This window comes from Vanessa tameamea, chromosome 5 (assembly GCF_037043105.1).
Source record: "Vanessa tameamea isolate UH-Manoa-2023 chromosome 5, ilVanTame1 primary haplotype, whole genome shotgun sequence".
NCBI lineage: Eukaryota > Metazoa > Arthropoda > Insecta > Lepidoptera > Nymphalidae > Vanessa > Vanessa tameamea.
In genome coordinates, this window is record NC_087313.1 from 9608846 (window position 1) to 9627631 (window position 18786).

The 18786-nt window shown below is 32.3% G+C and overlaps 2 protein-coding genes across 2 annotated transcripts in view; both read right to left on the reverse strand.

Moving 5' to 3' along the window:
• Window positions 1-3405: 3405 nt before the first annotated feature.
• Window positions 3406-7005, reverse strand: LOC113392279 (protein obstructor-E-like). Its single transcript, XM_026628628.2, has 6 exons — window positions 6897-7005; window positions 5750-6165; window positions 4717-4834; window positions 4253-4447; window positions 3845-3914; window positions 3406-3771 (listed from the first exon to the last, which is right to left on the reverse strand). Exons 1-6 carry the CDS (start codon window positions 6937-6939, stop codon window positions 3483-3485), a joined length of 1131 nt encoding a protein of 376 aa, XP_026484413.2. The 5' UTR covers window positions 6940-7005; the 3' UTR covers window positions 3406-3482.
• Window positions 7006-10703: 3698 nt separating this feature from the next.
• LOC113392272 (beta-1,4-glucuronyltransferase 1) overlaps window positions 10704-18786 on the reverse strand; it is a 57327-nt gene continuing 49244 nt past the window's right edge. The window contains exons 3-7 of the mRNA XM_026628620.2: window positions 17574-17733; window positions 14173-14481; window positions 13841-13973; window positions 12929-13062; window positions 10704-12653 (exon numbers count right to left, since the gene is read on the reverse strand). Of these exons, the coding sequence (XP_026484405.2) occupies window positions 12456-12653; window positions 12929-13062; window positions 13841-13973; window positions 14173-14481; window positions 17574-17733 (934 nt within the window). The 3' untranslated portion in view covers window positions 10704-12455. The remainder of the gene's footprint in view (window positions 12654-12928; window positions 13063-13840; window positions 13974-14172; window positions 14482-17573; window positions 17734-18786) is intronic.

Consider the following 18786-nt stretch of genomic DNA (forward strand, 5'->3'; position numbering starts at 1 on the left):
GTCCTTACGTGACAACGATAGTAGCGACTGTAATATATTTTCGTCCTGTTATCAAGCGTCAGTTTGAGTCATGACGTTTTTCATTTAATTTTAACTTTTCGGTAAGCTCCTGTCGTCAATTTGTTTTCATTCATTCGATAGTCCGTTGTCTTATAGCAAATGAGGCGTGGATATCAGTTAATCGTGCTGTCTGCCCAAGGAAAAACACACCGTCGACAGGATGATTACCTCGATAGTTGCGACGACACGATAAGAACTCACCCTAAGATTAGTTATTACTGCCAACTTTTTCTGACGCGCTGTCTCAGCTTAATCCGATTATATTTTATTTTTCGTGTAGTCAATTAAATGTTACCAGAATAAAAACTAAAATAAAACGTAATTCGCAGTGGTGGCAGCGCGTCGCTCGTGCGTTTTACTTGTAAATACATATACTTTATTATTATAACTGTTAGCACCCCGCTTCGCAAGCTGTAAAAGCTTTTACTTCATCTCTGTATTTAAACAAAAAATAATAATTTTTATTAATAAAAAACTTGCGTATAAGATGGGGGTCTAAACATGTTTAAAAAAAATAAAAATATATACCAGTTTTTATAATTACGCATCTGTGGTAGCGTGTGTAGTGTTTTTTGCGTCGACTGGGTTACATCTAGATAATCTACCGCCAAACAGGAATACTTAGTATTTTTGTGTTTCAATTTGAAGGGTGAGTGAGCCAGTGTGACCACAGGCACAAGGGACATCGAATCTTAGTTCCCAACGTTAGTGGCGATTTGTTGATATCAAAAAAATTATCAAAAATCAAAATATTCTTTATCTAAGTAATAAAACTCTCATAAAAGTACTTTTAATTCGTCATGTTACAGTTTTGAATTAAATGTAAATCTACCACCGGTTCGGAAAGTAGATTCTACCGAGAAGAACCGGCAAGAAACTCTTTTTCACCATTTTAATTACAGAGTATGTCAGTAAAAAACAATTAAATGTTTACATATCCTGCCTAGGAATATTTAATATAATCTGGTATTAAGTAATATCACAATCAATCAAATGGCTCATCCGGAAACCTCGTGATAAAACTCAAAATAGGTCTAAATTGTTGCCTAGACTGTCGTCTGGAATATTATTTCACATTACCTGTTTCTGAATTGTGAAATAAATCAAGTCATGACAAGTTCTAGTAGTATTTGTGAAAAGAAATTTTGTAATATAATTACATTAATCACTTGCAAAATAATTACGCGTTACGATAATATTCCTCTTAGTCGTAGTTAGAAGTCACTAGATTGATGTCCGGTCACTTTTCTTAAAAATTAATTGTTTAAATTCTTTCCCAGTGCCAAAAACAGTAGGTACCCCTCCACCTTCCAGTTGATTCTGACATATATACTTCGCAGTGGTTCAAAATGTATTTAGACGCGTAAATACGCTTTTGCTTTTGATGCGGTGTTTGCATTCCTCATCTTGCACCAACTCTACCCATGTCCTCGGAATATTGGTATGTGATACTCTAAACTATATACATAGATACTAAAAACAGAACATAAAAACAACTATGAAATTGAGGTGGGATGACCTTGGAGTTATACACCCAACACAAAGAGAATAATCAAAATTAGTTGATAAACAAAAATAAAATGATCTGATTATATATAAACATATATATACAGACTAATTGAGAACATCCGCCATTGAAGCTGACCAAGAAAAAATCCTATTGCGAGACTTATCGATTTCTATGTTTTTTTGTTACAAATCCGTTCAGTTTCTGTTTGTTGTTCAGCTTAGAAAATTATAAGAATAAAATTATATTTATTAAATACAGAAAATTCCAGACGCATCCTCCATCTAATTACCTCATAAGAAAATAAAAATCTATGTCTGATGTGTCATTAAATGCCACGCATTAGAATGCCTACAATAAAGTTATACACGTCACCGAGCAAATTATTACCGTGTTTATTGAATGTATAGTATAACATTTTGTTCAAGAATTATTATTGTTGTTTATTAGTTTCATAAGGAACTACTTTTCGCCCGCAACTTTGCCCGCATGTTAGGGACAGTCGTTGGTTTTAGGCATAAAATAGTAGTCCTTCCTTGGGGCTCAAGTTTACTTCAACTAAAATTTTATCAAATTCGGTTCAGTTGTTTAGCCGTGAAAACAGACAGACGTTAAAAAAATATTTATTTTCACATTTATAATTTTAGTATAGATTTCTGTCTCGTTGGTTTAGTTGCAACTTTATAAGGATGCTGATACCGAAGTCCTCGGTTCGAATCAGGTGGAGTTATTAATCGAGAAATGCCTAATAGCAACTTGGACTCTAGAAGTTGGCAGTTTTTATTCTCTCATACCTCGGGCAGTATGTAAAGCTGATGTTCCTGCGCCTGAAATCCTTGTCGGGTCTGGTCGGGTCTCATCGGATTTTAATAGTGAGAGAATAGATAGCACCAGTGTTTGCGGACATGCGAACGAAAAAATTTGCGCCGTGACCAAAGTTGGTCAGAAATACATCACCATCATTATTATTTTAAGCGTAAACTAAGGTCAACTATATTCTGAGATTTGACAAAAGTTTTTCACGAAAGACTTGGCCTCTTTAAACGAAATGTAAAAAATATATTGGTAAATTTAGATTATTATCCGGCCCGGATTATCGATTAGGAAGTGTAGATATAACAAAAGTTCAGAAATAAAGTTTTAAAGATGAAATTTTTTCATTGTGGATGCCAAATATTTCTCTAATTTGAATAGAATTTTTAGATGATATCATTACTATGAATAATTGCTTTAAAAATATTCTAGGAGCCCCGGCATGGTTAAAAGGGGAAAAAAACGTTTAGTAATAAATTTGATTAAAATGCCTTTGTAAATTGGTCGAAATAAGTTACTACTAAGTTTCTTGTCGGTTCTTTTTGATAATCTACATTCCGAACCGATGCCAGCTTTTCGCCTAATTCAACACTATAACGTGACGATATAGAGGGTTTATGCTATTTACTTGAATTAAGAATATTTAGATTGATTTTTGATTTTGTACGTATACGTATTCTATTTATATGGAAGGCATTTAGCGTGAGTGCATAATAATTGTATAATCTAATGGCTTCGAGAAAACTGTGAGGTTTTCTTTATACAGTGACCAGTGAACCGAAGCGACTTAATTGAACATCGAGCGTGATGACTAAGAAAAATCCAGGAAGGATAGAAAGCAGTAGAAGAATCGAAAAACAAAGAGTCCTAATTAAATATTATATCAAACTGTTATATATGTATATTTGTTAATCATTAATTTCCATTTCTATTATATTCCATTTACAGTTCAAGTGTCTTTCTTGTTAAAATACGATAAGAAATAAAATGTATTTCAATATAATCCTTTAAATAAACACAGCAAATAAATCTCAATTACTTTATTTTAAAAAGGTATTTCATTTTATGTTTTTGGATTAACATATTCTGCATCCTTATTATGTTAATAAATAATTTCAGGTCTTTTCAATCTTGGAAAGAAATTAATAGGCGCCGCTCTGCTGTCAAAATAATTATCATCATCAATAATATCGCGTACAACGTATTCGCCATTTACATTTTGCTTGATATTTAGGAGGGCTAATCTTCTCTGAGATTCCGAACATTCTGATACCTTAAAGGCCGGAACGCAGGTTTGATTGGATTCGTCGAAACCAAATAATTCATTACATTCGAAACGTCGAGGTCTACCGTTTATACAAGTGTAGTATGTGGTGCAACTCCTATCAGATCTGAAAAAATGACATATATTTATAACAGATCCTACTCTATACCTCACATAATATTTACCTATATTAAATTTACCTGTAGCTTCTTGGAGTATTCAAATTCGTTGAGCTGTGATGCTGCTTAGGACATCGAAAATTAAATAATCCTGTAAATTTAAACAAAGTGAAAATAACGTATTTTTTTGACATTCGCAAGGTACCATTTTCTAGTGGTAATATAAAATACGGCATTTCTGGCGTTGAATTAATAAGAAAAAGAGAGATTTTATATTATAATTGGCTTTATAACATAGGAACATATTGAATATAGATAGATATTTCAGCAATATATCGGTACCATAAGGTTTCTTAATATGATATTATCAAGTTGACGTTCTTTTATTTGTTTTTATGCTGTATTAAAGAGAGAATAGGCTCAACCAGCAGTGGAATATTTAAAAGTACCTGTAAACAAGATAGGATAACATGATATACTCGTACGTACCCTCTGCGTCACATTGAGGCACTGTGTCAGGCCAATCGCATCGATAAGTTGAGGAACTGAAAGCGAGACCGTCAGGACACTTGTACTCATAACCGACGCCATTTACACATATTCTATAACTGCTACAGTTATAGCGGTCTACGGTCTTGAAGTATCCATTTTGATTAGGACAATATTCCGTCGGATTTGGTGGTTCTGTAAATTTCTAGATTTGATCAGCATTATCATACCATTAAAATATAGGAAACTGCAAGACAAGCAAAATTGTAATTTGTAATTTTGAAATATAGATTGTAATGTTGCCTGGTAAAAAAAAACGAGATAAAATTACCAAACTCTAAATATTGAAAAGATACACCAAATTCGCGTGGTCAACACGTCCGAGATTAGAAAGAGAAAATTAAAAAAGAAATGGTCGAAATTTAATACATTAAAAAAGGAACGGGATGTATATGTTTACTCACGTAATGTGGAGCCTGGATTACATTGGACATCAGCCGGATATACACAAGGTGGATTTGATGTTATGTTGTGTTTATAGCGCAATCCATCTGGACATTGCTTTTTCTCTGCTATGCCATTCTGTCAACATTTTTGAAGTAAACTATTGTAATTTAATAATTTGCGTTTAATATTTTTATTACAATGGAACGGAACCTTGCGTGTTTTAGAATTAAATGATGTATTGTAAATACACAAAACTTCGTTTATACAAAAATATATGACAAATATAATATTAATAATGAAGCATAATTGAATTATATTTTCTTTTATTTCCTTTCATTCATTACAAGGCTTAGGTCTGGCTATGCATGCAAATTAACTTGGTATTTGTGGAAGTGTACTTTGTGGAAATTATTTATGACTGTTTTAACTACTTTTTAACATTGTTTTATTGAGTCTCTAATCTAAGCGGTTAACCACCTCGGAAAACTTCGTTTTAATTCCATTTAAACAATCATAGGTTTGAAGAAATACTTTAAGAAATTGTATTGGATTTTATTTAAAGAGAAAGAGATTATTTTCGAAAATGAACAATAAATAAATATTATTTTTACCTGTGCAAAAATCGTTTTAAAACAATGCACAAACAAAAATACATTAGAATACATAGATCTATGCACAAGAAGAAGAAGGCGCGCCTCACCAACCTTAATAATAGTCATTATCGGCGTGTTTCACTATGAGAAAGCAACGCTCGTGCGTAAATGAAAATAATAAATTGTTTTCGTGGGATGATGACGAGTTAAGACGACAAAAAAATACAAATTAGGATATGTTTGATAACGCAAGCCGACAATTTAACACGAAGGGGAATTTACCTTTACAGGGTTGTTTCATCTTGAGAGATTGGAACATCAGATACCTATCAATCAGTTAAACCAAACAAGTCAGTTATTAATTTATTAACTTTAAACTTCCTTACTTGACTTTCTTATTTTATAAAAAAATTTGCCAAATATTGATGTATTATCATGACGTTCTTTCGAAACTTACTTTGCATTCAAGGTAACTATCACAGCTATCTGGAATCGGATATCGTTCATTTTTTTCTGTACATGTCCTTTGGCTTGTTTCGCTTTTGATAGTTTGATTGTTTAACTTATCTGTGTCAGTTCTATCAGATATAGTAACATTTTCTTTGATATTTACTTTATAATTATTTTCTTCCTCAGAATTCTTATTAGTCAAAGTATGACCTTCTTGATATTCATTATTGCTATCAAATATAGACTTTATAACTTTTTCGTAAACTTCACTCAAATTACTGAAATCTTTATCCCCAAAGGAAATTAAAGGGGGCAAATTAAGTTCATTCAATTCTTTTGTTTCTCTTATCCATTCTTTGATAAAAATAATAACCTTAGTGTTTGGAGATGAAGTTAAGTTGAAATTTTGAGCCTGCACGAATGCTGTAATGCAAACAATCATAAAATTGTATATATATTATAATTTAGTAAATACCTCAAGGACAACGTAGTGTAATATTGGTTATGGATATTTATTAATTATTTTCGCAGTGATAGAATTATATGAATGTATTGACCTTTCCCTTGTCCTGAAATATGATTCATGCTTATTGTTTTTTTACTGGGAAATCTGTTTAAATTAAATTCAAACTAGCTATTGATCCTGGCTTTGCGTCGAATTTTATCAAATTAATTTTAAAACAGTTTCGCATAGATATAATATAATTATCATCATCATATCAGCTGAATTGTGTCCATTTTTGGGGTCGGTCTAATAATTTTATTATTATACGATTAATAAGTACATCAAAACCGATTATGCTCAAAAGGAGACTTTATTTGATACTATTTAAAAAAAATAAAAAGGCGTATCGTTCATTCATTCATCTTTAACAATTTATAAAAAAATTATAACTATACATGACTTAACATGATTTATTTCAACGTGTTTTAAGATAAATACGTTTCGACATATTCAACTTTGATATCAGTGAATAAGCAACAGGAAAATGTAAAAATAATATCAGAATTATGACCGTCACTTCAAGGTATCTTGTAAACTTTTAAATATCATCAAAACTTTTAAAAATCAATCATCACAACTATAAGGTAATCAGCTTGAAATTGTAAAAACAGGTTCACAGCGTCCTAATAATGCAATGAATGATACTTACCAAATAAGAAAATACAGTAAAATGACACATTGATAGCCTTCATTATGAACACAACGTGTTCCTACCAGGACATCACTTCTACTGAACGGCTATGACTAAAAACTTGTTGCGAGCTGTTTTTTACAAAATGATTTAAAAAATGTAGGTATAGTAAAAGTATTAAATCCAGCTGACATATTTTAATATTTTATGCGTAAATTATCGCGGTCGCCTGTATCGAGAGAGGATTATCTGGCGAGTTCGTCTTTGGTCTTGGTTTTTTTTTTATTTAGCACTGTAACACCAGGATCAAAGTGCCTTTATAAGCCTACTTGAATAAAGGATATTTTAATTTTGACAGTTGGCAAACCTATTTTATATAAATAATTCAATGCGTATTAATTTATCTTTATAATCATAGAAGCTCTCATAGACAAATGATTACTTTTTAACCAGTTTAACATATTTCTAGTAATAACATTATACTAGAATATCCAAAAATTTGATTTCATAACATTAAGTACTTACCTTTAAAATCTTCGATTTGCATGGACTTCGTCGTCGGCTTAAATACAATTACATATGTATACAAAATCTTTTACTTATTACACGCACTGGTGCAGCGTTTTGGTATAAGCTCAAAAACTTCTCGACGAACCCCTCTTACTAGCGGACGAAGCAACGAGCGTTTTGTAGAGTGAATTAGTAGAAGAATATAATTCTACAGAGGTTTGATGTTATAGGGGTTCTGGTTGTCTTCACTTTCTACTAAAATAACTTATTTACAAAATATATGCTAGGTCATTATTTGTTTATATTGTTATTCCCTGTTCATAACCTGGACTCTCCTTTCGAGAGCTATGTAATTTCATTTGCGTAATAAAAAAGTCCTAGGTGAATCATAAAGCAAATCGGATTTTACCTGTTTTTTTTTAATTACTGTTCTTCGTCAGAAACATCCAGCTTAAGGGCGGTCCCACAACGAGAGCATTCGACTGTATTGTAACGGATCAGTTTCGGGTAGTGAAAAGAACTGAGCATTATAGCGGGCAAACTATAGTTCGCATCTTTTTTTTAAACCCAAACCTCAGGGTATTCGTTTTTTACACCCCAATGAAGACATTTTCATAAATAATTAAATTCTAATGTTTGGTTTATTGTTGTTTTCTAAAAAGTAAAAAAAAAGGTGGGACACCAATATCGTTTGTTTTGCACTTTTTAATATAAATAACATAATCTATTCAATATAACCGCTCTCGATATGACTGCTTCGACCGACATTGTATAAAGAATTGACTCGAAGGTTTACAGTTTACAGGCGAATGTTTGTCAGTCAGTGCGGCTACTGTAATGTAATGCTCAAAATCTTATATTATTACATAATAGGTGAGCGCTGCCGGTGGATGACGAGGTTAGGTAAGTTGAAAAATAGATCAAGATCACCGAGTGCTTGGTCGGGTGAATATGGTGGATATATTCAAATCGTGCTTTTTTATTTGATAGACTTACCGAGGACTACTTCAGATAAATATACGAGGGTATAACCTTGAAAAAAAGTATGACGGATCCACTGTTAATTTAATCAACTTTTTTAATGAAAAGTTGCTCATTTTATACAAAAAATACGTTGCCAAACTGCATAACCAGATAATTGGCGTGTAAATCTCAAACATTTCTTATATTCATTTTTCTGCTCAATGTAATATAATAAGAGTCAGTAATTATTTATCCTTTGTCGTAATAGTTAGGGTGACTCCCACGGCATTCCAACGTGGAGAGGTCAAGACTGTCGACGCACAAGCTCGGTTTATTTACCCGAGTTAGATTCTGACCGATTGACAAAATTCAAGGCTGGTATTGCAGTAACCCGTGCAGATAGAAAAGGTCGACAAAAAAAAATCGAATTTCAAATAATTTTGTCGTACTATCGTAAGATAATCTTACATACTTAATTATAAAACGATATTCAGTAAAATTTTACCGACTTATTTTTTTCGGCAGTGGAGTGTCAGCTAATAGCGACTTTTATCTTGAAAATTTGTTCTATTGCATTTAAACTCCTCAGGCGAATAAGGGCTTAAATGTAGACGCATTTTCAATTTTAATTAACTATCAACAGCAACCACTCCATAGTCTTTTAGTTGATTAACATAAAAAATTTAAAGTAATACAAAAAAAAAAACAATTGTTTTGATTTAACTAAACTAGATTTAAATTTTTTGAAGGTTTTATTCAACTAAAGCGTTTCTTAACTCTTTGAACTTTTAAAAAAAAAAACGATGAAGACATTTCATTATTCATACCGTGCTTAGAATTTAATGCGTGATTAGTATCATAGTCGAAAAAACGGTAACTAATAAATATAGCGTTTATGGGTAAAACCGTATCTCCTGGGCGAATGCGGCTCACGTAACGTGCAGATCAACTTCCTTATCTCTACCGAGCCGCTATCTCATCTGTATTCAAGATCTGTACTGTCTGGAATGTTAGCGTAATTTGGGATTTCGTATCTGTTGATTCCTTTGTTATAAGTTTCGATTTACTTGCCACAATTGCATTGTTTTATAAGTTTCTTGTTGGATCGACTATGTTGAATATACATTTAGAAATGGCGGTAGCTTTACTTTAAATATAGCTTATGGAATTTAAATTTTCTAGTTGAATAAACAAAATTTAGGAACATTTACGTGTATTTTGATTTAATGATGTGGGATTTACCCACATTTTTTTTTCATTATTTAGGACTATTAGTAATTCCTTAATTAGTTTGAGACATTGCTACTGTTATATATGTATTTCAGATCGGTCAATCTTCTTTATGTTTTAACTATCTATGGTATAAACCATAAATATTAATTAATAGAGCGCATTTTAGCGTCTATGACAAAAACGCCGTAACGCATTGACAAAATATGTCAAAAGATCAAATATTTATTTTCGTTATCTTTGTTATATTTTACCGCAATTCACATATTATATCAATGATACCGAGAAATCGGGCTGTACATAGCACGAGAATATATTTATATAACATAATAAATTTTGTAGCTGATGAGTCAGTTTGTGAAAATCATCAACTCAAGAAACCGTTTGAAGTTTTGAAGCTGATTAATGAAAATAGTAATAAGATACATTATGAAGCTAAAAATGATGATGACAAAACTGGTGAAGATAAACTCGAAACAAATGAACAAGAATCAAAAACATTAAATGATAAAAACATAAATGAAACAGAAAAATCAATATCGCAAAAAGACGAAGAGGACACAACTCAAATAAGTAGAATTCCAACGTATGATGAATTTGCTAGATTCAAAGATTCCAGTCGACCACCAGACAGTCATTATTTTCCTTCCACTAGGTCTAGAAGTAAAGGAATAACAATTTTAAATGTAAATGATCTGTTTCTATATGGCATATTATTTATTCATTTACACAGCTAAAGATGTCTTTTAGATGTCTTAGGCTTATAATTTTTTGTGACAACTTTTTTTCACAATAAATAGACAAATCGGATTTTCTAGAAGCTAAATTAATCCATTAAGGATATTAGTGTCATTATTCAGTGTGGTTTGAACCTTGGAGTGGATAATAATGTAAATAAAAAAAAAAAGCAGTTGGTTCAATCTCCAGTAACATATTTTTCGTCAAGATGATCACAATTGCGACACATTAAAAATGAAAGAAAAATACTTTAAAGACTGGGCTTCATGGAATTCTATGCGTTAGATTCATTGTTCACATTTTTCTCCATCTACATTCTAACGATTGGACTGAAAGCAGATATGCTTTTGCTTAAATATTAAACGGTTATTAAAAAATGCAAACTAATTTCAAATTATTTATTTCCAATTATATGTTACCTGTAGATTTTTATGAAAAAAAAAATTCGCATACAAGGTAAAATTCTTAGACCCATAAGTTACATAACTAGTACATGTCGATAAATACATTTTAATAAATGATCACATTGAGACTGTATATAGGTTATTGCACTTAATCTATAAGGCGAATTAGCCTTTCAAGTGAAAACTCACCACATGCGTTAACCAAAACCAAACCCCTAATAAAAGCTATATAGAATACAGTATACAGTATAGTCACGGATAGCACATACACCTTAGCAGTAATTGAGATAAATCATTGCCTTAATTAAATAAGTCGACTAAACCGCGCACGAAAACATACACTAAAGATGACACAAGTACTAATTTAATTAATACATCTATCACATTAGCCGAAACTAAATTTAATCAATATGAACAGGTTTTTTTTTAAATTTTAAATTTATTTTACATAAATGTGACGTCATCATAATTTTATTTCCTAAACGTATTTTTTTTAAGAAATCTTGTGTCAGAACTGTCAATGCGAACTGTAGAGATACACGAACATAGCAATTCGTCAGTAGTTGTTATTTTACTAGATATTAATTTTAATCGCATATTCAAAGCATAACTGCTGGATATCTTTTGCGATTTGGACCACTCGATTTATCTTAAGATTTTTTTGTAAACTAGTAATTCTGCACATTAGTCTAACTGGAGTTTAATTAACTAATCTAAAACTAAAACTTAATCATATATTTCGAACGTGGTGAGTTTTATCACTATAAATTATAATTATCACCAGTACCGTAAGGCCCGTAGTCTTAATAAAACATTACAACAATATTAGGCTGTATATAAACTTCGAATAGACATATCAAAGTCGCCTATTGTCTACATTTTATTATCAGGCATAGCCGAACAACAGTATACATTAAATGTTGACTTACATGGATTTACATATTTGGAACCACGTTGCAAGCTTATACAGTGACTTATATTATAAAAATGGTTATTTATGTATCTAATAGTAACTAATAATTAAATATCGTTTAAGATAAAATGCATTTCAGGAATCGTTCATACGTTGAAACGTCAATTGAAACGGATTTGTAAATGTTAAAAAATAAAAGTCACTTAAAATTAACAATGTTAGAAATTATTTTTATATTATTAATTTCTATAATCAAGCTAAGGAATAAGTATAAGTAGAAAATCAAAGAGATTAAAATCATTTTAAATAATATGTAAGATAAACTAGTGTTCGTAGAGAAAGCACTTAAATATGATAGTCAAGTGCATTCTTTACTTGCACCAAATCAATTATAAAGCGACTTAATACAAAATATATACAGCATTTAACTTACATTATTTAATTTTTCATCTTTCACACAAATTTCAAATAGGCCTCGTGTAGGAAGAACAGTCTAGGAAATTCGGTTTATATATTATTTTGAAATCGGTATAGCGTTCTACTAATACGAATACACAGATACAAAATACAAATTTAGTAATATAAACTTACAGGCACTGTGTTACTAGCTTTACAAGTCATAGTGACACGGATTCAAGAGTTACTGAGTTATGTCTAAATTTATTTTAAATACAAATAATAGTTTGATATGTTTCGTTCCGAGTCGACACAATCAGTAAAGTTCTAGAAAATTCAGGCGGATAAACACACCCTAGTATAGAGATGTTGTGAACGCACGTCTTGATTTTTAATTGGGTCGTTTAACATTTGAATGTCATATTACAATGCACAGCCATTTCGCGTTCCGAAAAGAGTTTTGAGTTGTGGCATTATAACAGACTTTATGAATAACGATTGTTTACCAGCGATTTTGTCTCTCTTCTCGTTCTTCACGTAGTGTTTTATGCCGGGTTTGTGTATTAGGAAAGCATTGTTCAATATCATAAAGTCGTAATCTTTGACGCAGAGAATGTAACCCTGTAAAATTAAAATGGTTAGTGTTTATAAAGTTTTATATATTTTTTTGGCTTTAGTTTTACAATAAAGTATTTAAATATGGAACAAAGGATTTTTTTATATTTTTATAAATATCAGCGTGCTTTGTGTTTTGTGTGCGTGCTGAATGCTTTTTTATCAGTAAAGGAAAACAATGTGAGAAATCATATTATACATATGTATTGGATGATTATTGTCAATTAAATTCTAGTGGGGTGCATCGCATATATATTTTTATTTCTTTGTGATAATATTACCTGTGTCATTTTATCTTTTTTCCCTTCCCAACTAAGTCGTTCATCGTAGTAAGGATCTTGGTGTGTTCCAATGAAGATTGGTTCCCAGTGCACGAACTTCCCGCGCCGTTTGCCGACATGGAATACGTCCATTTCTACAAAAAAAAAAAACAAGCTTACTGTTTTGGGTGTATGTAAATACCTCATAACTTTTTTATGCAATTATAATTTGCTACATAATACCTCACCTTACCCCTTATAATTTATATATTTAAAAAAAAAATACTGTAGAGAGTCGTTTCATAATGCTCGTTTATTTAAAAAAAGAGAAATATTTGCCATTAAAAGGTCATCGATTGCATCAAATAATATTTTATGTAATATTAGCAGTAGCTTATGAAAGTTTGCTTTTTTGCAAATTGGCGTAAGAATGGGGCCGTCCAGCGCGTAAGACGCGGTCATTGAACCATAATACGCAATTAGAATGCCCCATACGACCACGCCATGCTCTTTACGGCATAAATAACTCACGACCGACAACACGAGATTAATTGCCGATGCAACGTAATTAGTCACACGAAAACGAGATCGACCCCGATTCACATTGTATGGAAAAATGACCGAATTTTATGACACATTGCTACACAACCGTGTCAACTATTCGCATGTACGTTAAGTCGCGACCGTTTTAAAAGCAATTACTTATTTGAAATCGTGATGAACCGTTACTTTAGCGAAAAAATTAAAATAAAACGGCGAACATATTAATTTAATATCTATTTATCAGAGTTATATTTTAACCCATTATTTTCGTGCTTATTGGAATATAAGGCTTGAACATAATTTAATTTGGCTTCGAATTTATCATAAAAATAAAATATAGAATAAATCAAAATTTCGATCTTCTGTTTATATTAGTTGTGGGGTACTTACGATTAGTTTCCGGTGCGGTCATCCATTGCTGCCCCTGGGGTATATTGTGACAGTTGGGGCAGACGAATTTATGAAACGGTATCGCGGTCTTGTTTGTTAACATCCCTTGCAGCTCGTTTTTCGTCGAAGGCACCTGGAATTTAAGGATTTTAATTAGCAACTTAATTGAAGAATATATAATAAACGTATTATTCTTTAAAATACCATAATTTAGGGAATCATTAGTAGTAAACAAATTGAAGAAGAAACGAACCAAATTATACAAAAAATAGTATTTTAAGAAAAAAAATTATAATTAAAGAAAAAAAAAGCAGAAGAAAGAGCGAACTTACTTGTGCTTTGGCACCGACTTCAAATATGCTTATTGGGAAGACTCTAGGCCTAGTGGAAGTGCTTAATGGTTTAGCGTTTCTGGCAATCATGTTTAGGAACCTGGGTACTAAATTAGGACTAGGATATAGCTCTATATCGGAAGGCAGTATAAAATGAGTGACTGCAGCCTCTCTAGCGATGTTACGAGCAACATTCACTGGATACAAGAGGCTTTTTGCCTTCATATACGTCGAGTTAGCGTTGACGTCGTAAGGCGGCTTCGCTGTGCAGTTGTACGGAGTTTGGAGGAAGCTGTCAGGGTTTGGTATCTGCAATGAGGAAAAACAATATAGAGATTAGATATTTTACAAGTAAAAGTAAGAAATGTCCTACAGTTTGGCTAAGACCTCCTCTCCTTTTTGAGGAGTCAGGTTATTCCACCACGCTGCTCCAATGCGCGTGGATACATATGTGGAAAATTTCCATCCGAATTTATCGCAAAATGTTTGTTCTGAGAGACGATTAGAGTGTAAAAAGTCTATCTTTGATTATATAATCGATAAATTGCATAAGCCACTTGAATGCGTTGTCATTGTCATTAACATTGACACTCCAACAATTATCAACTGATAAGAATCAAAAACAACATTTTATGATGTATTGATTATTTTATATATGTAAATGAAAAATCTGATATTGAAGATGCTTGGTAAATATTTCATTCATTAGCTACATTGTCGCCTTGAGCACTAATTTGTTAATATTTATAACATTTGTATAGCGCGAAAACAAGATAAAATAAAAATTTGCATATCAATAAATAAGATTGAACATTATTTATAAATTTAAATTTGTACCTCAATTATTTTCCTTAAGTTGGTTGTTAATTATGTTGCATACTTAATTAAATAAAACTAAATACATTTTATTTCGATAAAATACCCATTGTTCGTTATAATCGTTTTCATTGTGTTGCGTTGGAAGTAGCAATAGTTGATACAGCCTCATAAGGTTGTTACAACGAATACGTTTGTCTCGTTAAACTAGTGGCTAGTTAATGTAAAAAAATATATTGATATTTTTATGTAGTAGGTAGGTGGTCGGACAAATGGACCAGCTAACGGCAAGCTATTATCACCACATGTAAGAAATAATAAAAATTGAGACCTTGAGAGTTAAGATGTTATGTCCCTTGTGCCTGTAGTCACCCTTCAAACCGGAACACGACAATACTAAGTGTTGTTGTCCGGCGGTAGAATATCTGATGAGTTTGGTGGTACCTACCCAGACAGGCTTGCACACAGCCCTACCACCAATTAAGTAAGTTTTCTGTCTTTTTAGGGTCTAAATATATACACACTTATGCACTATATTTTCTATGCAGTTGACTATGCCGTTTAGAAAAGTCCTAGTCAGAATCGATCAAGATAACTTAATCTCAACTACTGATTTAAAGCAGGCTGGATACCACAAGCTGTCCGACCAAGCATGCTCGAAATTTTGACTGTGCACATACTTGACGCGCTACTACTTTAGTTTCTGTTCCTGTAATTGAGCAGTTATACAAACTCTTCTAGAAGAGTAAATCGTGTCATTGTTTTATTAAAATCATTTTGTGATTTGCAAGTATGGCTTGGGTGACTTTATCGTGTGTATAAAATATGATGATGACACGTTCGGTTTTATTTATTTTTTATTTATTTATTTATTGGAAAAGTTAGACCATCAACATATCACTAAGCACTTAAAATTAATATCTGTTGGGTAACATACAAAATGATACGTCATTAAAGGTGTAAACAACATTAAAATGTCGGTTTTCATAATATAAGATGAACATCGGTATCTAGGCTACTCTAAATCTGTGACCTCAACCTTATTTCAAGGTATCCGAACATACATAATATTTTAGCATGTGTTTTTTAATTTGTTGATTGATCGTGTCTGTGTTATTGCGATTTATTTTGACATAAAATTGGAGTAAAATAAAATTGAAGTCCGTTCAGTATATGCCTCCTCCTTCTATCCTTTGTAATTTACTGGGTACCGACTATGAGTTAAATTAATATATTCCGTAATTTAGCAACTCCATGTTGTGTCTCGATAGCGCGTAAGTTCATATTTATTAGAATTTTCTATGGAAATCAATGTAAATAAGTTATATTTTAAACTGTTTATCAAAAATTTTATGCTATATTTTAAATAATCTTACTGCTAATCGATTATTATAAGTAATTATAGCTTAGCTTGATAAAGAACGAGCAAAACAGGTTATTAACTAAAATAACGAATTAAAATTGCTTCCACAAGCATGCAACGAAATGTATGAATTTTATTAATATACATTGTTATATATTTATATATAACAATGTATATTAATACATATACATTGTTATATATATATTTAAAGCCGCCTGTTTTTGAAGTATCAATAAATTTTTCTTTTCACTTCGACTGTGTTCTGCTGTCATAATAGTATGTTGATAAAGTAAACTACTACTACCTATTTAGTCTAACTAAAACTAATTCGTCTATTATTTTAAACTAAAATATATTAGAGACATGCTTGGTGGTCTAATAGGTGGTAGGGCTTTGTGCATAATCATAATCAGGTTACCAAGTGCCACCAAGCAACAAAACTTGGTATTGTTGAATTGTTTGAAGGGTGAGTGACCCAGTGTAACTACAGGCAAGGGTCATAACATCTTAGTTCCCAAGGTAGGTGATGCATTGGCGATGTAAGGAATGGTCAATATTTCTAACTGCGCCAATGTCTATGGGCAGTGGTGACCACTTAACGTGAAGTGGCCCATTTGCCAGACCGCCTATCTATTACGCTAAAATGCTGTAGCTGCAATTTAAAATATTGTCATGTAGTTAAAAAAACAACGTATGCTCTGAAAGTTCTTAAAATTCTGGCATAATTTTTTCCCACATATAGCGAGTTAACAAGGATATAACCAAACCGAGCTTTAGTGAATTTGATCAAGTAGTGTCTGCGTGAGCCGAAATGGCCCAGTGGTTAGAATGCGTGCATCTTAACCGATGATTGCGGGTTCAAACCGGCAAACAGGCAAGCACCACTAAATTTTCATGTGCTTAATTTGTGTTTATAATTCATCTCGTTCTCGGCGGTGAAGGAAACCTACATGTGTCTAGTTTCAACGAAATTCCACAACATGTGTATCCACCAACCCGCATTGGAGCTGCGTGTTGCAATGTGCTCCAAACCTTCTCCTCAAAGGGAGCGGAGGCCTTAGCCTAACAGTGGGATATTTACAGGCTGTTAATGTATGTAAGCTGACTGTCCAGTCAGACGGTTAAAAATTCCAATTTTGTTGTTTAAACTCATACATAACTTGGTTAAATTATTCTGTCTATTATTACAACTATATCTTAAGATAGCATTATAATTACTCACCGAACTGGGTAAATTTTTATGGGAGAAGAAAACGTGGAACGTAACGTATTGCTTGATGAGTTCGTTACCGAGACAATCGCGCAAGTATCTGATGCTGTTCACAGTAGGGCCCATATCGGCCCCGGGCGCGTGAATAGCAAGACTCACTGGAGCCATCCATCTGTAATCAAAAATGAAGGTTTAAAAAACTGATGCAAGCATTATTGGAAATACAATGGGAGTGATAAATATCTTTTGGTAAGGGGTTTTTTAAGTAGAATCAGAAGTGTTAAGGGATTGCTATGTCTATCGTACTCATAATCATCGACAACCTCGTTGGTGTAGTAAGAAGCTTACTTTTAAGGTTTCAGATCCCGAAGTGCTACATTCAAAACGCAAGACAAGCATATATAAAAAAATGGGATTTTGCTATCGATAAATTCTTAGTAGTAGTGGTTTAGAAGTTGGAAGAGTTTAAACTTGATGGAAGGATTGAACCTGCCATTGGATAATAGCACTAATGCTTTCTGTTTTGGCCCACTTGGTTACTATCAAAAGTCGCGCGCAATTGACTACCAGTGACCTTGAAAATGATCGTGACCAAAACCGGTCAGTGAGGACATCATAATCAAAATGGTTCGATAAAATTACACTGTCTGACGGACAGACTTCAAACCGAAACACAGTAGAGTACATTGCTGTTTCAGCTTTAGTATTCGCCTGTAGAATGTAAACCAACCATGATACAACAAAATATTTAAATTGTTCTCAAATATAAACTACTAACTAGTTTAGCGGAATGAATTGTCGTGACTGAAAAATAATCAATTTTATTTTAATCAATATAATGTTGTCAGTCCCAAGCGAATGGTTCGCGTGTCGAACGACATTTACGCCTGTTTTAGGTCGCTTGAACATCGCCAACACTAACTACGCCTACAAATCTATCTGATTAGTTACTTAAGGCCCACCAATGTTGGATAAAATGTTGGTCATTGGATAGCATTATTACATTGTGTTATCGATGCGGTTAAATCGATATATTATCGTACAATGTAAAAGAGATCAATTTATATTTATTTGTAATATTATTTGTAAAATGCATTAAACAAATTTAACTAATTTCCGCCCGCGGCTTACCCAAAAGATAGTCTTTTACGCACGTCCTTGTATACGTGGTCGTGGAGTTAAGACGAAAGGCGTAACAAACAATCAAATAACCATTACATGTACA